General features: G+C 44.4%; 1 protein-coding gene across 2 annotated transcripts in view; it reads right to left on the bottom strand.

The window, feature by feature from the left end:
- SCFD2 (sec1 family domain containing 2) overlaps positions 1-24,724 on the bottom strand; it is a 514,139-nt gene that overhangs the window by 6,763 nt on the left and 482,652 nt on the right. For both annotated transcript variants that reach the window (XM_055111552.2, XM_003806459.5), the window contains one exon: positions 5,335-5,454. In XM_055111552.2, coding sequence (XP_054967527.1) covers positions 5,335-5,454 — 120 coding nt within the window. The remainder of the gene's footprint in view (positions 1-5,334; positions 5,455-24,724) is intronic.

The raw sequence follows: 24,724 nt of genomic DNA, 5'->3' as shown, positions 1-24,724 counted from the left end.
GGAGTTCAAGACCAGCCTGGCCAACACTGTAAAACCCTGTCTCTACTAAAAATACAAAAAATTAACCAGGAGTGGTGGTGGGCGCCTGTAATCCCAGCTACTCGGGAGGCTGAGGAAGGAGAATCACTTGAACGCGGGAGGTGGAGGTTGCTATGAGCTGAGATCATGCCACTGCCCTCCGGCCTGGGTGACAGAGTGAGACCCTGTCTCAAAAAAAGAAAAAGAAAAAGAAAAAAAGAAAAAAAAGTATTGAACTCTGTAAATGCAGAACTACAGGAAAGTGTGGGTGCGGCAAGCACGTGCCTTGCTATGAAAAGCAGTGGACGGGGGTCAACTTTCCCACTGGCCTTCCCCTTTTTCCTGAGCTGGCTGTTCCCTGTATTTCCTCAGAGATTCCCTCCCTGTTATTTTCTTCTTACAATCACAGGCTTCTGCTAGCCTCTCAGCTACCATCCAGCTGCAAAGTTCAGCCAGCCAGAGCTGTCTGGCCATGGAGTCCCACAGCAGGCATCAAGTGAGTGAGGAGAGAGGCTGGTGTTGGGCACATGCGGATCAGAGCAGGAGAAACCTGGAATCTCCCACTTGGTGTTTGTGGCAGTTTGGGATGGGGGAGGTTGCCCTCTTGGTCCCTTTTCTGTAGACAGGAAAAAGGACCTTCTCCAATGCACCCATTTTCTCTCATCAGCACATCTCCCAACAGCCACAGGCAGGAGAGTGGAGAAAACATGCCCCTTTTAGAGCAGAGCAGTCTTCAGAGGCTAGCAGGTGGGCATGTGGTTTCTGGTTTCCTATGTTTCATGCTATTCTCGCCACTTTTTGTGAAAGACAGTTCGTTTCTGGAGGTGCTGTGAATGGATTCTATTCATTTCCTTTGAACAGCTGATCCCCGAATGCTTTTTAAATCTCAGCTCCAAAGCCTTCTCCATGGGAGTCTGTGCTATCTAAAGGAAGCTCTTCCTCCTGGTTTTTCTACACTAGCACCCATCTATGTCTGTTGTCCACTTGTCATGAGGTGGTGCTTCCATGTTTATTGTCAGTTACTACCCAGTAGAATGGAAGTTCCATAAAAGTAGGAATGTGTCTAGCTTGGTCACTGTTCTGTCCTTAGCATAAAAGACAATGCCTGGCACAGAGCAGATCATGTTTTTGCTTTTTAGATAGTCAATAAATGCCTGCTGAATCATTAGTTAATCCAGCTTAATAGGAATGATTGCAAGTTCCTGTACGTGGTTCCAAAGAGCACCCACACAGCAGTAGAACAGGGAAGATTTGGAATAATAGCAATAGATACAAAAGACAAAGTGGTTTTAATTGTCTATAATGTGTCAGTCAATAGGTTGGTGTGGTTTTTGTGGTCTTTTCCAGAAAAGCTGCTTTTCTGTTATGTTGGAATGGCACACGTAGAGTCTCTAATGTTCAGTATTGGACATTCAATTAACATTCATGAATATCCACTAAGTGGCAGACTCTGTTTGTGGTGCTGAGAATACAATAGTTGAGAAATGCAAAGTCCTGAGGCTGGAGGGGCATATGCAAGGAGAAGAGTGGTAGGAAAAGAAGCCCCAGACGTAGGCAGGGGTGAGATCATGTGAGCTTTGTAGGCCATGGTAGAGAGGAGGAGGAGGTGACCCTAATTTTCTCTGAGCTGATCAGTCCACACCAAGGTTTGGCTTTTGGTTCCAATCAAGTGTGAGACAGGGAGACAAATTGGGGTTGAGGAGAGCTGCAACATCGTCAGGGGATTCAGGTCCATTTCACAGGGTAAGAGTGGGGTGGCTACAGGAACTGATGATATTCAGTTTGGAGAAGAGAAGACCTGGGGGAGGACATGGGAGCTATCTTCATATGTCTGCAGACTTGTCGTGCGGAAGAGGGATGAATCTCATTTTCTTTTAAATTCTATGTGGCGCAAGAGCTAGAACCAGCACTGGTGAGTGACAGTGCCAAAGACGCAGATTTGGGCTTCATCTAGAGGAGATATTAGAACCAAGAATGAAGCCCTCCATGACGGTTAATTGAGTGTCAACTTGATTAGATTGAAGGATGCAAAGTATTGTTCCTGGGTATGTCTGTGAAGGTGTTGCCAAAGGAGATTAACATTTGAGTCAGTGGACTGGGAAACGCAGACCCACCCTCAATCTGGGTGGGCATAATCTAATCAGCTGCCAGGACAGCCAGAATAAACGCAGGCAGAAGAACGTGGAAAGACTAGACTGGCTTAGTCTCCCAGCCTACATCTTTCTCATATGCTGGATGCTTCCTGCCCTTGAACATTGAACTGCAAGTTCTTCAGCTTTTGGACTCAGACTGGCTTCCTTGCTCCTTAGCTTGCAGACAGCCTATTGTGAGACCTCACCTTGTGACCGCGTCAGTCAATAGTCCTTAATAAACTCCCCTTTATATCTACATTTATCCTATTAGTTTTGTCCCTCTAGAGAACCCTGACTAATACACCCTCCAAGCCTCAAATAGGCTGCAGTGGGAGGGGACAAATCCTCAACCTGGGAGATGGTCAAGTAAAGGCTGGATAGTAAAGCCAGAATGGAAGCACTAGCTATGTCTATTATTGCTGTTTACACCAATGATCAAGTGAGGGTTACTCCCTTGCTTGCTCAAAGGTCTTAGACAGTCTATTGGGTATAGATTCCATAGAACCTATCCCCTTCAATTAGGTCACATGTGTTCTCGAACAGAAGTCTGAGTCTGAGCAGACAATGGAACTAGCACGCATCCCACTTCGTGTGTTGCTAGGGCAGCAAGGCATGATTTCCACTGCACTCTAAAAAGCAGGAAGCTGGTCATGTCTCAGATCGGCAGAGTTTGCTGTAGGGCCAGGGCAGCTGTGTGTCTGTCAAGGTCTAAGAAAGGGAGACCCGCCACAGCATGTGTCACTCTGCAAACATCCAGGTAATTCACCTCCTTTCAAAAATGTGGAGATGAAGGACTTCATGATAAAGAATGCCTTTTCTGTTTCCCCTGCTGCCTGAGGAATCTTCCTAGGGCCTGCTAACTCTTCAGGGGAGCTTTTTGCATAAAGGGCAAGTAGCAGTCAAGGCTGATCCTTAAGCTCAAAATTCTTTGAGAAGCTCTCTCTGCAGATGACTGAGCACAGGGTCAGATTGCAGCAAAGTCACTGTAGATTCTGGGGCTCTGTTGTCAAACTCAGGTCACAGGACTTTGAAAACGTCTGCATTTTATCCTTTTAGAGTAGGGATTAACATGTCTGTCAGGCTATTACAATGCATCACTGTTCTGAAGAGCTAAGAATTTGGTTCACCGTGTTAGGGGCAGCAAGAAGTGTGGTTTCTGATGAAAAAAAAAAAAGAGGTCTTGCTCAAAAAGGCAATCATTCATTAAACAGAACCTTATCACTGCTGGCAGGGAGGGTGTTAAATGAAACAGAATTTACAAATTTATCAGAAATCTCACCAGCTATGGCCATAACAGGTGATAGTAACAGAAGAATGGTCATAGTCAAAAACTGGCCACTCCCCTGCTCAAGAGTCTCCTGTAGCTCTCTAGGTACCCAGGTCCCATTCCTCCGTTGGGTGTCTGGAGACCAGCAGGGACCAGACCTTCTTGGCTTAACCTGGTAGCTCAGCCACTCCAACAATACAGACTGTTCCTACCAGGCCAGTTCTCTTGGAGTCAATAAACCCCTCAAACTACAAGGGTTACTGACCCACTGCCATGTGCTCCGGCCTGGAAAGCCCCAGCCTTTGTCCTCAAGGAATTTGTATTTGATTGAGGAGACTAGGCCAGCAAATATGAAGTAGTCAGGGAGAAGTCCAGAGCTGCATTGCCCAGTATAGATGGGGATGTGGGTAGAGATGTGGAAAGAGCCTGGAGCAACAGGTAGGATGTCACAAAAGGGAAGGATGCAGCTCCTGGAGCTGGCTGTGTGGATATGTACAGTAGTGGGTGGAGGTAGGAGGTGGCACAAAGCTGTAACCCCAGAGCACTGGGAAGATAACACCCCCAGAGTCAAGTCTCAACCTGGGAGGATGAGAGTGGAAGGGAAGACATCCCAGGCTCTCTGACCTCTGGCATGACAATTCTGAGTCATGTAACACCAGCTCCTCAGGGGCCCCCAGCGGACCGCGCCCAGAGCATACCCAGCTTGGCAGTGTGTCGTTTTGTGGCTTTTCTTCTTCACTGTCTTTTTTTTTCTGAGTTCTTCACTTCTGCTTCTTGGGATCATCTGCCAAGTAAACTACCTGCTCTCTCATCCCTGGCTCAGGGGCTGTTTTGGGGAACACACTAAGGCAAGGGTTTTACATCTTACTGATTTAACAGGCTGTGCATCCCCAGTCACAGGAGAACTTCCAGAAGCAGGGGTTCTCCTCTTCCAGAAGCCTCTCTCCTTGGGCTCCTGCCGCATCATGCTGTGAGCCTCAAACCCTCCAGCACAGCAGTGTGGTGACTGCTCAAAAACGGCCGGGAATAACTGCAGCCATCATTGACTGAGCGTTCTGAGCCAGGCACAGTGCTAAGAAGCATATTCTCAAGCCTCTTCTGATTTAAGATTCACAGCCACCCTGGCACATTTCCTAAATGAGGAAACTGAGGGCTTTTCCCTCCCAGATCACCTGATTAGTCAAAGGCAGAGGCAGGATTGGAACTTGGGCCCATAAAATAGAAAGGTCTATGTTCTTCACCACTGGGCCACAGAGCCAGTTTTCTTGTTTAGGGGATGGGATGGGGCCTGACAGGAGGTATAGAGAAGAAAGCTACAACACTAGTCATTGTCTGGACAGTGATCCTTCCCACACTCCTCTGGCCCCGCCCTCTAATTGCCACAGTTGGGAGGTGGTTCCTGGAGTTATCCCTCCATATCTGGAGCCTAGAAAGCAGTGAAAACTCCTGAGTGATTCAACACTGATTGGACACCAGAGAATATAGGCCCCTAAGGAATCAAGAATAGGGATAACAGTACCTTAGCCCCAGAAGCCCAGAGCTAGAAAAGAAGAGCTCTCCTCCCTCCCTTCACCCCACCGGACTCCACCCTGCCCCAGATTATTTTGCAAAGAACAGAGTTTCCATTTAAGGCTCATTTGCTTGGTGTCATAGCATTTAACCTGTCATGATAGACTTTATCAAAATGACCCAGTCCTCCACCACTGAGAACAAAGGAACTCCAGGGCATGTCGGGCTGGTTCTGGCTGCAGGAAGACACTGTGAAACAGGCGGTAGCAGGAGGGAGGGAACAAAGCCAAGAGGGTGATGGGCAGGCAGGCTAGGAGAGGGGCACTGGGACCCGTAGGTGGAGGGCCCTCACCCACCCTTCACACCCCTACTTCTGAGCTCTTGTTCAAATCATGGAGGACTCAGTACCTGGGTTCCTGGCTTCAACGATGCCACAAGATCTTTGATCATTTTCACTTCAGAGACTGTGACCCCACCTACCACAAAGAGGATCAGGAGGGGGTAGTCACTAGGATGAGGCCGGCTCACCTGCAAAACAAAACACCAGCAATATCAGATGGATGGCAGTGATGCAGGCACAATGCAGCTGGGTACCATCTTCATTGTCTCTCTGTAGAAACCTCAGGACTACTACTGATAGTGGCAGGAGGCAGACAAATCCTAGGCAGACAGGGGTGGGTCCCTGGTGAAACCTGATGACAGTTTAAAACCTAGCTACAAGTCCCGGGTAAATCCATGGACCGGATTGAGAACTTGTCTTCCCATTTGGTGTTTTTTCCTCTGATTGATCCCTACCCTTCACCTATTTTACATATACCTACCCTTCCCTAATTGTTTGTTTACACTGTCATGTCCATCTTTGAGCGGTGACTTTGTTTTAGCCTTTTTTTGCATACTTGCAAACCAATCAGCATGCACTCCCCATTCTGAGCCCATAAAAGCCCTGGACTCAGTCACACACAGAGAAAAACCACCTGACTTCGGTTGGGGGACCACCCTTGCATCCCCTCTCTGCTGAGAGCTGTTCTGTTGTTCAATAAAATTCTTCTCCGCGCTCCTCACTTTTCAATTGTCAGTGTGACCTCTTTCTTCTTGGGCATGGGACAAGAACTCAGGAACCACCAAATGTGGGTATGAGCTATAACATGGGTGAGCTGGGGCATGCCTGCCTAGCCACAGGCTAAGCCAGTGCACAAGCCAGATATGGCCCAGTGGGCCGAGTAGGTGGGGCATCTCCTGTGGCAGGCCCAGGGCCTAGCAAGGCCTGGGAGTGGGGCATTGCTGGCTGTGGAGGTCCCTGGTTGGCAAAGTGGGTGAGAAAAATCCTGCATCACTACCTCCATTATGCAGGTGTGATAAACAGCCCTTAGAGAGATGATGACTTCTTAGCTACCAGATGTCCCAGTGGTCTGTGAACTCATTGACCAGGAAAATGTATAACACAGTACCTTATTATGTCTCTTTCAATAAAGATTTCATTGAAAGAAAAGTTAAAGGAGCAGGAGCTACTAAAAACAAGAGAAGGCTGAGGGACAACTTCTTTCTTCCTTGTTAATCTTCAGGTCTCAGCATAAATGTGCCCCCTTCTTTGTTGCATGGCTCTGTATATTTCCTTCAAAGCATCTACAGCAGCCTGTGGTTACTCTATTTGTTTGTTTGTTTATTTATTTGTTTACCTGTTGGCCATCTTCTCTACTGGAACATAAACTCCATGAGGCAAGAGCCTCATCCTCCTGGTTTATGCTATTCCCACCTTACCTAGTACAATTTCTTCTACATAATAGGTGCTCAATAAATGTTAGTGGAATTAATAAATAGTTAAAGCTTTAGGTAGGTGGACGCAGAGGGTATACAAAGATGAAAGAGAACAGGGCCCACCCTCAAGGTGCTTACAGGACAGTACAGACTTACAGCCCTTAACTTCTTCAAGCTAGCCTGAGCTGAGGGTCCATGTTGCATGGAACCTACACTAGATGCTGTGGAGAATTCCTCCTGATTCCTTATGATTTCATCAACGAGGCAAAAATATTCTTATATACTAAAATGAGAATAACTCAAAGTAACCACTCAGGAAATGCAAAACGACCAATAACTAGACTCAGTGATGGAGACACTGAGGGGACAAGAAGGGATTCCTGAAGACAGTATGTTTTGAGCTGAATCTGGAAGCCACAGTTGGTTTGATGAGGAGTGGGCAGGAGAAATAGTGTGAGTCAAGTTCCAGAGAAAATCAGTCACCAGAAGGGTGGAGCGGGACAGGGAGGCCCAGCCAGAATGGAGCATGCATGGAGCCCTTGCAGGAAAAAGTCTGCCAGCTGCCTGCGTGGCCACCAAAGCCAGAAGGTGGGCAACAGGCTTCACCTCCAGCAAAGAGAGAGGGAATGAAGGTAGTAAGTGTTCTTGCCCAACACAACGCATCTGTGGGTCACAGGCAGTCCCGAGGAGTGCCTGGGGGAGGAGCAGGTCAAGAGGAAGCCCTTTCTCTTACCATCCCCCAACTCCTTTCTCAGCTGAACTCTCTGGCTCCCTTGCCTGATTATACCCACGTCTCAACATCTTATTCTAAAAGCACTTGAAAGGATGATGCATTAAGTATTCCAAGTTATGTAAGTTATTCCTTGGCTTCTGAAGAGGAAATTCAGAATGCAAAGGCAGGCAGGCAGGAGGAAAGGAAGGACAGAGAGAAGAGAGAGGACTGGGGGACTATCTAATGACCTCAAAATAGGTGGTGGTGAATACTGGAAAAAGTTTCAAAACACTCTCATCTTTAGAAAAAGACTCAAGTCCGCATCCTGCTCTGCACCTCTGTTTCCCCCGACCAATTTGTCAACTGCTTTCTTCCAATCTGCATACCAGACACCATAGCAATGCTGCTTTTGTCCTACTGTACCCTGGAATTGCTCTCATTGGAGTCACCAATGGCTATCATATTGTAGGAGTCAATGGACACTCCTTTGTCATCATCTAACCTGACATTTCTATGGCATGTCACAGCTGATGACACCCTTCTTAGGTACCATGACAGTACTTTCTCTAGGTAGTTCCTTCTACCCTTCTAATTATTTCTTCTCAGATTTCTTAATAGGTTCCCTTTCTTGGTCTGCCCATTTAAATGTTGTTACTTATGGCTCCATCCTTGGTTCCTTGCCCTTCGCACTCAACGCAACATCCCTGAAGGACCTCATCTTCTCATGTGCCTTCAATATCTTTTATGTACCTCTCAAACCTATGTCTTTTGCTCAGTCATCTCTATTGAGCTTCTGTGGACATCACCCCCCAGCTCCTGCAGACGACACCTCCTGGGATTTCTGAACTCAACAGGTTTCAAATGTGATCCATGATCTTTTCCCCAAAACCTTTCCTTCTCTTGAATTTCTAACAGCATCACCACCTTCAAAGTCACCTGAGCCAGGCACATGAGAGACATCTTAGACTTTGCTGTCTCTTTCATCTCCCAGATGAAGTTCTATTCATTCTACCTACTTAAGGTTATCAACAACCCCTTGATTACTTCCACATTAGATTGCTGCTATAGCCTTCAAGTTTGTCTCCCCATCCGCAGTTTGGCCATATCCCATCCATTCTCCTCATTTCTGCCAAGTATGTTTTCTAAAATACAAATATTTATTATTGAAAATAGCAAACATTGTACTATTTTTGTGTATTATCTTACTTAATTCTCAAAATATCCTTAGAAAGCAAACACAATTATTAGTGTATTTTGCAAATGCAGAGATTGAGGTTCATGCACAGTAATGGATCCAGGAGCAAGACGCCAGAGGCCACACTCTTAAAACACCTCTCAGCTCCATCACACACTCAGATTATCTGCATAGAGTCTCATAGCTCTTAGGATAAAGTTCGAACTCTGTATTTCAGCATATAAGGCTTTTACAACGTGGCTCTGGTTTATGACTCTATTTTCATCTCCTCCACACACATTATTTGCTGGAACCATTCACAGTGGCTTGTGCCATACCTGAACACCTGGTATTTGTTTTTTGGAATATCTGTTAAACATATGATAATTTACTGAGTGTATGCATATCACCAGTGTGCTGCTCTATTAATTTTAAAGTAAACAAACCTGTAACCAGTACCCAGACCAAGAAACAGAAAACGAGCACCCTGAAGAGACCCTCTCATAACCTACTCCTGTCACTACCTCCCCACAGGTAATCATCATCTTGAACTCTAACACTCTACCTTATACTTACTCAACCATACACCTTGGGGATTTTCCATATCAGTAAGAAAAGCCTGTAACCTATAGACACAGTGTGGACCACACCAGTGGGTTTTGGCCTGTTTGTGCTTAGGACTTAGCACCTGGTAAGCTTTCAGTAAATGTTGCATGAATGAAATAGTTATATGAAGGAATGAATCATATCCACAGGTTAACAGGAAAGGCCCTTCTTTTCTTAGAAACTCTCCCTTTGCTTTATGCATAGTTCTTCTGGCTGAGTAAGTAACCCAGACCTTCCTTCCAGCCCTACAAACAATTGTTGTTTCTCAGTTAATCCTGAGACAGAAATAAATTGGCTCCAGAACTTGAACGTGGTGCAATATGTTCCCAAAGACATATGCTTTCTATAAGAGAGTCTGGAATCCAAAGTACATTGGGAGAATCTTGGAAGGATGTATTGACAGATGAAAAGGGAAACAAAGAAACAAACTGCAACAACAAAGAACAATACCCTGGGGCTAAGGAGTGGGGGAATGTTGGTTTTGGTACAAATAAATGGGTCCAATTAATGCATGTTGGTGTTTGCTATTTTGGTTTCTGTTTAGATTCCTGTTTTGATACCAGACTTTTCTTGTGGAGCCGTTCAAGTCAACAGACTGTTGGGAAGCAGAGTCTTTTCAGTCTTTTCCATCAGAATAACACATTCCTTATAATCAGCCATACATGACTGAGTCCTGTTTGCATGTTAGTTCATGGTATAAGGCACTTTGAAGATGAAAGACTGAAGCATAACTACTGCAATTGCAAATGCACAGATTAATAAAGCAAGTCCGAGTCACTGTTCTTTCTTTCATTTTCTAAATCTTTGCTGGCTGTGCTTTTAAGACATCAGTTCTAGTGAGAGAAGACAGTTTCTTTCCACTATTCCATCCCAACCTTTGCAGCAGAGGTTGCTGAGACCCCTTTTGAGGTGTGCGCCCCTGAGAGAGCTCTTTGATGTGTTGATTGTCGTCTATCACTGGGGTTGTCAAAAGAAGGGTTTCTGCTGCTGCTTCCAGTTTCTAGGCGCCCTCTAAGAGTTTGGGATCCTGATTCCTCCTCCACATGGTGCTCCTCCACTCAGTTTCTCTTTATTTGTGACTCATTTGTCCCTACAACAGGCAAGGGGCAGGTCATTCTCCAACTATGGGCAGGGCCTTGTAGAAGGAAGACAGTTCAATAGGAACTTTGGCCTTAAGGGGTACTAAGCCTAGGAAGCACCCAGGTTGACACTGAAGTTGGGCCTTGGTAATGGCTTTTCTCCCACCAAGAATTAGTAACAGCACTGCCACTCCCTCTGAACACTTCACATCTCATGTTTCATTCATTTATTCATCCATTCAACAAATATTTATTGACCAACTACTGTGGGGCCAGACACCATTCTAAGCAACAGAGATTCATCAGTGAACCAAAGAGAAAAGAACCCCTGCTGTCACAGAGCTTATGTTTTAGTGGAGGGAGAGTGACAGTCAATAAAATCAGTAACTCAGTGGGTAAGTAAGGAAGGTGGTGAGTGCTATGGAGGAAAATCAGGTGGGGGAGGGTAAGTGACAAGCATCACTTTATGCAAGACTTAGAATCTATGAAGCAGGCAGAAGCCCCATTTCACACAGAGACACAGAGGCTTAACGAGGTGAAATAACTTGTCCAAAGCGGCTGAACTAGTAAGCTGTAGGGTTGAGGTTGAAATCAAAGTCCATCTCACTGCAGAGCAGTAACCGTTCTACCTTTCATTCCACATACCGCCTTTTCCCAACAAATTCTTCAAACGAAAAGCATTTTTATTAGCATTCATCTCTTAAAACTCTGTATTTTAGTTCTTTAGAAATATCAGCCAATCACCAGAGCCTTGTGGGACTTACTTTTACTTATACTTAATCCCATTGCAAAAGGTTTCCATGCTGCTAGAGCCCATCGGCTATTCAGCTTGACCTCTCTGCCTCATTTGCTGCAGTTGATGACTTCCTTTTTCCTGAAACTACCCCCCTGCCCTCCACTTTCTAAGCCCTCTTAGCTTCTCTCCCTCCTTGGAGGGCTCCTCTTGCTCAACTTGCTCCATGACAAGCTGTGTTCCTGACTGCTCTGGCCTCTGGCCCCTGATCTTCTCCCAAACATCCTCCCTTGGTGGCCCTGGCCCTGTCCATAGTTCAATGCCTCACACATGCCAGTGTCCCCAGATTGCTACCACTGGCCCAAGCTCTGCTGAGCTGTAAGGCTGTCTCTCAGGCTCCTAAATTCAACAAGTCTAAAGTGCAAGTTTTCTTCTTTTCCAGTTCTGCTTCTCCATAGAAACAATGTTAACACTGTCCATCCAGTCACTCCAAACTAAGCAAATGGCCCTAGACAGCCTCCACTCATTTACAGCTGCATCCCCTCAATCCCCGTCCTGTGGAATCCACCAGACTTCATCCCTGCCCCCTTGTCCCCTTGGCCCTACTTGACCTTAGACTTTCATCTTCTCACCTTCCCTCCCCAAGCCAGTCTGCTCTTGTTTCTGTCTTGTGCACTGCTGCCAGGGTGAACTTCATAAAATGTAAACTGGTTATATATTCCTAGCAAACATCCAATGGCATTTCAGTGTTTCTGGTCAAATGTCAAAACTCCAGCCCTCTGGGATCTAGTTTCTGCTTATCTCTGTCTTCCTATTCTTCTACTCCCTGCAGGTCACCCTTAGCTCCAGCCATTTGGAATTGTCTGTACTCACCTCAATATATGATGGCATTTCATTACTTTGGAGTTCCTAACTCCTGCTGGTCTGGCAAAATCCAACTCCCCTGGGAAGCTTTCTCTGACTCCCTGACTGAGCTACTCCTCTGTGTCCTCACATCCCATCCACCACACCACTTATCTCTCCTCTCTGCAATCCTCAATTTTCTTATCCATCTCCTTAACAAACTGTAAGCTACATGATATAGCTGTGCTTTGGCAGGTAGGGAACCTGGTTTGTCTCTATATCTTCCTTAACCGCAACAATGACTAGCATACAAAAGAGCCTCTCAATCACTGCACACTGTCAGATGCAATACACAGACTGCCAAAATCAAGTTCGTGTTTTTGCTTTACAGTTCATACCAAAATCTATCTCACTTGAACTTATGGATCATGTTTAGCTAATGTTATGCAAATACTGAACCCTATTTCATAGCATGGAGTATGATTAAGAAAAAGAAAATATAAACAATGGTTTCAAATAGTGTTGCAAAGAGGAATTCCAGGACTTGTACTCATTTAATCAACAAACGTGAACACTGAGATATTTTCCTCTTGTCAGAAATGCCCTTAAGTCCAATGGACCTAATCCAATAGTTCAACCCTCTGAATCTTGCTTTTTCTTCTCTCCTCTCCTCTCCCTTTCTTTCTTTTCTTTCCCTTCTTTCTCTCTCTCTCTCTCTTTCTTTCATCTTGCTATGTTGCCCAAGCTAGTTTCAAACTCCTGGGCTCAAGCGATCCTCCTGCCTCAGCCTCCCCAGCAGCTGGAATTACAGGAGCACTACTGCACCCTGTCTTGTTTTTCTTATATGAACAATGTGGAATGGGACTAGATGACCTCCAAGGCATGTTCAGCTCTCACCATCCAAGGACCTGACATCAGTCTTTACTGACAGCCCATCATTTTTGCTCGGCATTCCAAAGCATCCTTTACCCCTGCTGTATATTCCTCTGCAGGTATCTGTCCAATCCACAAGCCAACAATCTGCCCTGCCCACATGGTCATAGGAAAGGCTCCTAGCATCCATGCAGTTACAATGTGACCCTGTCTTTCAGCCACAGTTGATTGGTCCTGGAATGGCCCCCTGACCCAGGGTGGGCCAACTAGAGGCCCTTCCCTGGGAATTCAGGCTTGACCTAAGATAGATAAGGTTCAGTCAAAGCTGTGGCAATAGCTACTCAACCATTCATTTATACTATTTATTGAGCATCTACAAAATGCAGGGCGCTGTTCTCATGCAGGGCAGAATGGGTCTCACAGAACTGCCTGGTTTCCTGATGGCTTTCCAGTTCTTAGTCTCAATCCTTACTGAGGCCTCTCTCATCGCTGTCCTTGGGTTCCCCAGGACATTCCATGGGCCTCATAATAAATTTTCCTTTCTTTAAGTTATTGCAATTTGTTGGCATCTTACTTCCAATGGAAAGACTTTTAACTTACCCCCTCACCACCAGCAGCTTTTCAAAGCCTACCTGAGCGGTTGCTCTAGTTCTCCTTGTGGTCCTTTTTTGTTGCCACTTAAGGCAATGGGGGACTCATATCCACTCAAATAAGGGACCCAGAGGTAAGCACTGGGCTTTCTGTGAGTCTTTTTCATAGTTTTAAAATTTTTTTCCAATTAAGCATGGCCACATAAGAAATGAAAGAACAAAAAAAGAACTTCTTAAAAAGCACACATAAAAGGAGGTAAAAGGGCCTCATGCAGTTTCATTAGATAAAAACCCACCCTTCTCATGTCAATTTTAGCAGAGAAAGCATCTTGACAAATCATGTCCTTTAGTCAAAACAAGCTGAGGTCCAAACATATGGAGTAGATAGAAAATAAATTATTTTCAGGAGACTGAGATCCAAACCACAAATTCCAGAAATGCACTTTAAAAGTGCTGCCTATTAGACATGCTAGTTTTAAATTAAATTAATGTTGTAGGGAGAAGGGTAAGGTATGTTTTGATTTATTTATTAGATCATTATCAAGCTTTCCTCTAAGGAGCTCAAGGTATTCCATGCACAAGGATTTTAGAGAAAAGGCTGTTTGAAGAATGTCAGGTTCTGCCAAAGCTGTTTCTCCCTAGTTTGCTAGAACCACTCCCTAGTGGGCTTCACACACTGCCCTTTGAAGCTGACAGCTTTGTGTGGCTAACCGCAAGTCTATCCTCTGGTTGAGAAGTACATCAAGTTACTTCAAACACTTTCTCAGAACTGCTGGAAAAATGATCTAGTGGGTATACCTTCTCTTCTCCCCAGCTCGTCTGGCTTACTTTATGGGACTTGATGGAGCAAACTTGGGAGAGGAAAGTTCCCTAGCTCAGTTTCTTATCCGGAAGTATTTTTTAAAATGTTATATTGTTAAAAAACATTATGGAAGAATAGCAAACAGGCCTTTCACTAACAAAGCCTTTCTGGGCTCACTTATTTTGAAATCAGCATAGAAGCATGAGTGACATTTCCATCCTCTAGATTGGAGGGAAAACTCCTAGGATTAGCCAAACACTGCCTTGCCCAGCTGGACAGCCAAACATATTTAGGTGGGGTACAGATTGTATTTTCCAAAAGTGCCCATGACAGTATTTTCTGCTCCTCACGCTCTTGATCCACTTTTTTTTTTTATACTTTAACTTTTAGGATACATGTGCACAATGTACAGGTTTGTTACATAAGTATACGTGTGCCATGTGGGTGTGCTGCACCCATTAACTCGTCATTTAGCATTAGGTATATCTCCTAATGCTATCCCTCAACCCTACCCCTACCCCACAACAGTCCCTGGTGTGTGATGTTCCCCTTCCTGTGTCCATGTGTTCTCATTGTTCAATTCCCACCTATGAGTGAGAACATGTGGTGTTTGGTTTTTTGCCCTTGTGATACTTTGCTGAGAATGATGGTTTCCAGCTTCATCCATGTCCCTACAAAGGACATGAACTCATCATTTTTTATGGCTGCATAGTATTCCATGGTGTATATGTGCCACATTTGCTTAATCCAGTCTATCGTTGTTGGACATTTGGGTTGGTTCCAAGTCTTTGCTATTGTGAATAGTGCTGCAATAAACATACGTGTGCATGTGTCTTTATAGCAGCATGATTTCTAATCCTTTGGGTATATACCCAGTAATGGGATGGTTGGGTCAAGTGGTATTTCTAGTTCTAGATACCTGAGGAATCGCCACACCGATTTCCACAGTGGTTGCACTAGGTTACAGTCCCACCAACAGTGTGTAAAAGTGTTCCTATTTCTCCACATCCTCTCCAGCACCTGTTGTTTCCTGACTTTTAAATGATCGCCATTCTAACTGGTGTGAGATAGTATCTCATTGTGGTTTTGATTTGCATTTCTCTGATGGCCAGTGATGATGAGCATTTTTTCATGTGTTCTTTGGCTGCATAAATGTCTTCTTTTGAGAAGTGTCTGTTCATATCCTTGGCCCACTTTTTGATGAGGTTGTTTGTTTTTTTCCTGTAAATTTGTTTGAGTTCATTGTAGATTCTGGATATTAGCCCTTTGTCAGATGAGTAGATTGCAAAAATTTTCTCCCATTCTGTAGGTTGCCTGTTCACTCGGATGGTAAGTTTCTTTTGCTGTGCAGAAGCTCTTTAGTTTAATGAGATCCCATTTGTCAATTTTGGCTTTTGTTGCCATTGCTTTTGGTGTTTTAGACATGAAGTCCTTGCCCATGCCTATGTCCTGAATGGTATTGCCTAGGTTTTATTCTAAGTTTTTATGGTTTTAGGTCTAACATTTAAGTCTTTAATCCATCTTGAATTAATTTTTGTATAAGGTGTAAGGAAGGGATCCAGTTTCAGCTTTCTACATATGTCTAGCCAGTTTTCCCAGCACCATTTATTAAATAGGGATCCTTTCCCCATTGCTTGTTTTTGTCAGGTTTGTCAAAGATCAGATAGTTGTAGATATGCGGCATTATTTCTGAGGGCCCTGTTCTGTTCCATTGGTCTATATCTCTGTTTTGGTACCAGTACCATGCTGTTTTGGTTACTGTAGCCTTGTAGTATAGTTTGAAGTCAGGTAGCATGATGCCTCCAGCTTTGTTCTTTTGGCTTAGGATTGACATGGCGATGTGGGCTCTTTTTTGGTTCCATATGAACTTTAAAGTAGTTTTTTCCAATTCTGTGAAGAAAGTCATTGGTAGCTTGATGGGGATGACATTGAATCTATAAATTACCTTGGGCAGCATGGCCATTTTCACGATATTGATTCTTCTTATCCATGAGCATGGACTCTTCTTCCATTTGTTTGTATCCTCTTTTATTTCATTGAGCAGTGGTTTGTAGTTCTCCTTGAAGAGGTCCTTCACGTCCCTTGTAAGTTGGATTCCTAAGTATTTTATTCTCTTTGAAGCAATTGTGAATGGGAGTTCACTCATGATTTGGCTCTCTGTTTGTCTGTTATTGGTGTATAAGAATTCTTGTGATTTTTGCACATTCATTTTGTATCCTGAGACTTTGCTGAAGTTGCTTATCAGCTGAAGGAGATTTTGGGCTGAGACGATGGGGTTTTCTAGATATACAATCCTGTCATCTGCAAACAGGGACAATTTGACTTCCTCTTTTCCTAATTGAATACCCTTTATTTCCTTCTCCTGCCTGATTGCCCTGGCCAGAACTTCCAACACTATGTTGAATAGGAGTGGTGAGAGAGGGCATCCCTGTCTTGTGCCAGTTTTCAAAGGGAATGCTTCCAGTTTTTGCCCATTCAGTATGATATTGGCTGTGGGTTTGTCATAGATAGCTCTTATTATTTTGAGAAACATCCCATCAATACCTAATTTATTGAGAGCTTTTAGCGTGAAGCGTTGTTGAATTTTGTCAAAGGACTTTTCTGCATTTATTGAGAAAATCATGTGGTTTTTGTCTTTGGTTCTGTTTATATGCTGGATTACGTTTATTGATTTTCATATGTTGAGCCAGCCTTGCATCCCAGGGATGAAGCCCACTTGATCATGGTGGATAAGCTTTTTGATGTGTTGCTGGATTCGGTTTGCTAGTATTTTATTGAGGATTTTTGCATCAATGTTCATCAAGGACATTGGTCTAAAATTCTCTTTTTTTGTTGTGTCTCTTCCAGGCTTTGGTGTCAGGATGCTGCTGGCCTCATAAAATGAGTTAGGGAGGATTCCCTCTTTTTCTATTGATTGGAATAGTTTCAGAAGGAATGGTACCAGTTCCTCCTTGTATCTCTGGTAGAATTCGACTGTGAATCCATCTGGTCCTGGACTTTTTTTGGTTGGTAAGCTATTAATTATTGCCCAATTTCAGAGCCTGTTATTGGTCTATTCAGAGATTCAACTTCTTCCTGGTTTAGTCTTGGGAGATTGTATGTGTCGAGGAATTTATCTATTTCTTCTAGATTTTCTAGTTTATTTGCGTAGAGGTGTTTATAGTATTCTCTGATGGTAGTTTGTATTTCTGTGGGATTGGTGGTGATATCCCCTTTGTCATTCGTTATTGCATCTATTTGATTCTTCTCTCTTTTCTTCTTTATTAGTTTTGCTAGCGGTCTATCAATTTTGTTGATCTTTTCAAAAAACCAGCTCCTGGATTCATTGATTTTTTGAAGGGTTTTTTGTGTCTCTATTTTCTTCAGTTCTGCTCTGATCTTAGTTATTTCTTCCCTTCTGCCAGCTTTTGAATGTGTTTGCTCTTGCTTCTCTAGTTCTTTTAATTGTGATGTTAGGGTGTCAATTTCAGATCTTTCCTGCTTTCTCTTGTGGGCATTTAGTGCTATAAATTTCCCTCTACACACTGCTTTGAATGTGTCTCAGAGATTCCGGTATGGTGTGTCTTTGTTCTCATTGGTTTCAAAGAACATCTTTATTTCTGCCTTCATTTCGTTATGTACCCAGTAGTCATTCAGGAGCAGGCTGTTCAGTTTCCATGTAGCTGAGGGTTTTGAGTGAGTTTCTTAATCCTGAGTTCTAGTTTGATTGCACTGTGGTCTGAGGGACAGTTTGTTATAATTTCTGTTCTTTTACATTTGCTGAGGAGTGTTCTACTTCCAACTATGTGGTCAATTTTGGAATAGGTGTGGTGTGGTGCTGAAAAGAATGTATATTCTGTTGATTTGGGGTGGAGAGTTCTGTAGGTGTCTATTAGGTCTGCTTGGTGTAGAGCTGAGTTCAATTCCTGGATATCCTTGTTAATTTTCTGTCTTGTTGATCTGTCTAATGTTGACAGTGGGGTGTTAAAGTCTCCCACTATTATTGTGTGGGAGTCTAAGTCTCTTTGTAGGTCTCTAAGGACTTGCTTTACGAATCTGGGTGCTCCTGTATTGGGTGCATATATATTTAGGATAGTTAGCTCTTCTTGTTGCATTGATCCCTTTACCATTATGTAACGGCCTTCTTTGTCTCTTTTGATCTTTGTTGCTTTAAAGTCTGTTTTATCTGAGACTAGGATTGCAACCCTTGCCTTTTTTTGTTTTCCATTTGCTTGGTAGAGCTTCCTCCATCCCTTTATTTTGAGCCTATGTGTGTCTCTGCATGTGAGATGGGTTTCCTGAATACAGCACACTGATGGGTCTTGACTCTTTATCCAATTTGCCAGTCTGTACCTTTTAATTGGAGCATGTAGCCCATTTACATTTAAGGTTAGTATTGTAATGTGTGAATTTGATCCTGTCATTATGATGTTAGCTGGTTATTTTGCTCGTTAGTTGATGCAGTTTCTTCCTAGCCTCGATGGTCTTTACAATTTGGCATGTTTTTGCAGTGGCTGGTACTGGTTTTTCCTTTCCATGTTTAGTGCTTCCTTCAGGAGCTCTTTTAGGGCAGGCCTGGTGGTGACAAAATCTGTCAGCATTTGCTTGTCTGTAAAGTATTTTATTTCTCCTTCACTTATGAAGCTTAGTTTGGCTGGATATGAAATTCTGGGTTGAAAATTCTTTTCTTTAAGAATGTTGAATATTGGCCCCCACTCTCTTCTGGCTTGTGGAGTTTCTGCCGAGAGATCAGCTGTTAGTCTGATGGGCTTCCCTTTGTGGGTAACCTGACCTTTCTCTCTGGCTGCCCTTAACATTTTTTCCTTCATTTCAACTTTGGTGAATCTGACAATTATGTGTCTTGGAGTTGCTCTTCTCGAGGAGAATCTTTGTCTTTATTTCCTGAATCTGAATGTTGGCCTGCCTTCCTAGATTGGGGAAGTTCTCCTGGATAATATCCTGCAGAGTATTTTCCAACTTGGTTCCATTCTTCCTGTCACTTTCAGGTACACCAGTTAGACGTAGATTTGGTCTTTTCACATAGTCCCATATTTCTTGGAGGCTTTGTTCATTTCTTTTTATTCTTTTTTCTCTAAACTTCTCTTCATGCTTCATTTCATTCATTTCATCTTCCATCGCTGATACCCTTTTTTCCAGTTGATTGCATCGGTTACTTAGGCTTGTGCATTCATCATGTAGTTCTCGTGCCGTGGTTGTCAGCTCCATCAGGTCCTTTAAGGACTTCTCTGCATTGGTTATTCTAGTTACACATTCGTCTAATTTTTTTTCAAAGTTTTTAACTGCTTTGCCATGGGTTTGAACTTCCTCCTTTAGCTCGGAGTAGTTTGATCTTCTGCAGCCTTCCTCTCTCAACTCGTCAAAGTCATTCTCCGTCCAGTTTTGTTCCGTTGCTGGTGAGGAGCTGCGTTCCTTTGGAGGAGGAGAGGCGCTCTGATTTTTCGAGTTTCTGGTTTTTCTGCTCTGTTTTTTCCCCATCTTTGTGGTTTTATCTACCTTTGGTCTTTGATGATGGTGACGTACAGATGGGGTTTTGGTGTGGATGTCCTTTCTGTTTGTTAGTTTTCCTTCTAACAGTCAGGACTGTCAGCTGCAGGTCTGTTGGAGTTTACTGGAGGTCCACCGTTTGCCTGGGTATGAGCAGCGGTGGCTGCAGAACTGTGGATATTGGTGAACCGCAAATGCTGCTGCCTGATCGTTCCTCTGAAAGTTTTGTCTCAGAGGAGTACCCGGCCGTGTGAGGTGTCAGTGTGCCCCTACTGGGGGGTGCCTCCCAGTTAGGCTACTCGGGGGTCAGGGACCCACTTGAGGAGGCATTCTGCCAGTTCTCAGATCTCAAGCTGCATGCTGGGAGAACCACTACTCTCTTCAAAGCTGTCAGACAGGGACATTTAAGACTGCAGAGGTTATTGCTGTCTTTTGTTTGTCTGTGCCCTGCCCCCAGAGGTGGAGCCTACAGAGGCAGGCAGGCCTCCTTGAGCTGTGGTGGGCTCCACCCAGTTCGAGCTTCCCTGTCGCTTTGTTTACCTACTGAGGCCTGAGAAATGGCGGGCACCCCTCCCCCAGCCTCGCTGCCACCTTGCAGTTTGATCTCAGTCTGCTGTGCTAGCAATGAGGGAGGCTCCGTGGGCGTAGGACCCTCTAAGCCATGTGTGGGATATAATCTCCTGGTGTGCCGTTTGTTAAGCCCATTGGAAGAGCGCAGTATTAGGGTGGGAGTGACCTGATTTTCCAGGTGCTGTCTGTCACCCCTTTCTTTGACTAGGAAGGGAATTCCCTGACCCCTTGCACTTCCCGGGTGAGGCGATGCCTCGCCCTGCTTCGGCTCATGCACGGTGCACTGCACCCACTGTCCTGCACCCACTGTCCGGCACTCCCTCGTGAGATGAACCCGGTACCTCAGTTGGAAATGCAGAAATCACCCATCTTCTGCATCACTCACGCTGGGAGCTGTAGACTGGAGCTGTTTCTATTTGGCCATCTTGGCTCCACCCCCGGCTCTTGATCCATTTTCTTTTCTTTTTTTTTTTTTTTTTGAGACGGAGTCTCGCTCTGTCGCCCAGGCTGGAGTGCAGTGGCGCGATCTCGGCTCACTGCAAGCTCCGCCTCCCGGGTTCACGCCATTCTCCTGCCTCAGCCTCCCGAGTAGCTGGGACTACAGGCGCCCGCTACCACGCCCAGCTAATTTTTTGTATTTTTAGTAGAGACGGGGTTGATCCATTTTCAAGAGGAAGAGTGCATGTCCCCTCCCCTTTAACCTGGGTGGGCATTTTTGATGGCCTTGACAAATAGAGTACAGTGCTGTGGAAGTGATGTTATGTGGCACTTAAGGCTAGGCCATAAAATGCAATACATCTGAATCCTGGCTGTCTCCTAGGATGCTGGCCCTTGGAACCCAGCTGCCATATTGCAAGAAAGCTTGGCCACATGAGAACGGCCACATGGAAAGAAACTGAGGCCCCTCACTGCCAGCTGCCACTCAGCATCTACTTTCTGACTATATGAATGAGCCATCTTGGAGGTGAATCCTTCCCTACTGAGCTCTAACCAGAGTGCAGATTCATGAGTAAAATGAATGATCAATATTATTTTAAATCAATGATTTGGGATGACTTGTTATGTAGCAATAGATAAGCAGAACAGGTGGAGATGAAAGGCTTCTCTGGACAATCTGATTTCAACAGGAATGCATGCTAAATGCTGCAAAGAAAGTAAGTTCAACCAGTTGCAATATGATGCAAATGAAATTCTGACTCTAGTAAAGGCAAAATCCAGCTACCCTGACTTTCCTATCACAGAGGATTTGTTTGATGCAGGTAATCTTACATACGCAGGTATTTTTCTTAACTTTCGCTGCCTGCAAAAATGTACATAAATAAGAGTGAGTTCTGTGAGCCATTTCCAAGTACCTGGAATGGAGGTCTCCATTTCCCTGAAGTGCTGAGGCTGCCCAAGGAGCAGCAGCAAACCTTTGCAGAGCACAGCTCTTGCTCATTCCCCATACGTGGAGACTGCACTGCTGAAGTGCTCCTGGGAGAGTTGGGGGCCTGAGTAGCTTGGGGCTTCTGTCCCTGTGTTGGCCAGGGTCTAGCCCTGCTGGCCTCCATTCCTGTGAAACAGCTTGTCATGGCATGTGTCCAGAATTTCACTGGCTCCCTACAGTTTGCCCCAGAAGGACAGTCTATATCTCCCAAGACTGAGGAGCTCAACAAGTTATTCACAGTGGAGAAGAAAAAGGGGAGTCTGGAAAAACACATCACTGCCTTATAAACATGGCTTCCCACAGGCATAGCAAAAGAAGAGCACTCAGCACTCTATGTCTTTCTGACAAGAGCAAATCAGTAGTGAAATATGAAATGTTTGTGACTTCTTCTTTGGGGGGCAGTGTATCTATTCTCTTCTATTTAATTCACTTATTCACCCAACAATTAGGCTTTGTGCCCCAAATGCTTGAGCACCGGCTATGTACAGGCATACAAGGGTATTCAAGGTGGCTCTTTTCAGACATCACAGTGTGGCAGGGATACAAATCCATAAAAATAATAATAGCAAAAACTTATGTAGTACTTACTATGCGCCAGACACTGTTCTGAGTGCTTTATATGCATTCATTGATTTAATTCTCATAATAGCCCCCCAAAGTAGATGCTATTATCATCCCCGATCTATAGATGATGACACTTAGGCACAAAGATTTGCCCAAGGTCACTTAGTTAGTAAATGGTGGAGCTTGGGTTCTAACCAAGGTAGTGTGACTTCAGATGTGTTACCACTACTTTCTGTTGGCTCTTGTAAACAAACACAGTAGAATGAAGTGATTGCTATTAGCATAGCTTATAGTAGACGTCATGAGGAAGGAATGCATGAAAGAGACAGCTGTCTATCATTTATAAAATCTAACTTAAAAAATAAAGATGTTAAATAGGAAAGAGCCTCAAATCTCCCTTTGTGTCACTCATCCTCCTATGTGACCACTCTGTGAGGTCACATTTTTCCTCTCGATTCCTTGAATTTCTCAGTCTACAAAATACACGCCTTTATTTCTGTTCTGTTCTCTAGAGAAACAAAGAAGTTGGAAGAAACAGACTTGCACGCTGTCAGCGTGGAAAGGAGAAGAGAGCATCAGATTTCTTTGACAGAGGTAGAGGCAGGCTTCCTTCCCCTTGTGCACATCAATGCATGGTGGGTGAGGCAAGAGCGAGTGGGCTGCTGCTTCTTTGGGGTTACCTACAGATGAAATAATGACTAGCTTTGCCTTGCTTAGTAGCTGCTGGAAAGGAGGGTCAGGGCCTCCTTTGAGGGTCACTGGAGTTGAGTGATGGAGCTGCTACCTTGCATCCCCTGTGAAACTGAGATAGAAGCTTTTGGCTTAAGGGCAGTAGTTGGAAAGAGGAACCAGTGACTTGAAGCTGTGCTGCATTCTGAATAAGGACTAAAACAGGTCCACCCTAACCACTCTCCCAACTTTTGGTGAGCCTCTGTTGTTTGTAAGGCCTATACAGGTGCCAACCGCTGAGGATGCAGAAAAGAATAAGACCCAGATCAGCTTTCTGATTCTCACAGTGATAGCTCTCACATTCTTTTGATAAATAAGAAAACATTTAAATCATGCGTGTGTATCTATGTGCAACTGGGTTGTGTTATTTTACCTTGCTAGATGCAGTGAACTCTGATCTAATCTGTTCTATTCTTTTTCATTTAAAAAATGCTGATTAAAACCATTAAATTGATATCTTGATCCACTAATGTGCAGTGAATCAAGTTGTGCAGTTAGAAAAACGCTAGCATGAAGAAAAACATTAGTCTGGAGAAAGGTACCTAATATGTATAGTTACAAAACAGTGTATGAGTGCAGCTACAAAAGTATGAACAAAATGTATAGAGCCCTGAAGAAGCCACATGGGGCCTGGACAACACTCTCCTGTATTCTTTTCATCACCCGCTGTGAGGGCACACACTCCACACCCCATGGGAATAACTGCTGGCTCTCTTTCCCAGTGCATCTCTCACCAGCCTCTCAATCTGCCCTCATCCCCGCACAGTCTATAGACCCTGCTTCTGGGTGTCCCTGGGCCAACATCATCACGAAACCATCTATGAGTTCAGGGACAGGACAGAGATGGACGAGCGGCTCAGTTAGAGCCTTTCAAGTTCTAGAATTATCCCATTTGTACGGCAGCACTCTGAGCACAGGAAGGATTCTGCATTGATAACTTTATTCACCAGGCTTTGCCTTTTTGTGTCTTTCTGGCTCAGCACTGGTGGGTCTTCAGTGAGAAGTGGAGGAGGGAACAGATTCCAGAGGAACAGAGCAGAGCAGTAAGTGACAAGAAAGAAATGAGCAATAACTGTTGGTAGCTAATACACAATGAAGATGCAATGTGTACACGCAACTCAACTCTAATGCACACATTTATTCTCCTGGGGAGCGCTGCCAATGAGTCCCAGGGCCAAGTCGCAGAGACACAGATGAGGTAGCAGCAGATGACCTCGAGGGAGCTCACTCACACTGGTTGTCTTGATGACCAGCCCAGGCATAGATTTTATTCATGAGCTGGATAGATACTGGAAAGGGAGAGCATTTGTGCTAATGAGTAACCATGAAGGAAACCAGAATGAATAACATATGAGTATATGAATACTTAACTTCCAAGAAAATGCCTGGCAGCCTCCTGGAGCCAAGAAATGTGGTTAAGAGCTAGGCTTTGGAATAAGAGTGACCTTGGGACAAATTCTGGTGTCACTATTTCCTGTTTGCTCTTAGGAAAATGCCTGAGAACAGAGGAGAGTAAGACCCAATCCCAGCCTTCTGGAGGTTCACATCTACTGCTTAACCTTTCTGGGCCTCAGTTTCCTCACTGGTAAACAGGGATAATGATAGGACCTACATTCTATGGCTGTCATGAGGATCAATATCAGAATGAATGGTAAGAACTTGGCTGAACCATGATACACACTGATCGTAGGTTCTCTGTATAACTTTGGATAGTAAGAGGTGATGGAAAACAACATGAAGAAGGCTGGTAAATGGTTATAACCATGTTAGACTCCATCTGCATTTTGCATCCTCCTCTTCTGGAGAGCCTTAAAGCAGAGCGGCAGACATCTTCTCCTGATGGCTTCACCTCTATCTC

The sequence above is a fragment of the Pan paniscus genome, chromosome 3 (assembly GCF_029289425.2).
Source record: "Pan paniscus chromosome 3, NHGRI_mPanPan1-v2.0_pri, whole genome shotgun sequence".
Lineage (NCBI taxonomy): Eukaryota > Metazoa > Chordata > Mammalia > Primates > Hominidae > Pan > Pan paniscus.
The sequence above is the reverse complement of the archived record's forward strand: the minus strand, read 5'-3'. Positions and strand labels throughout refer to the sequence as shown.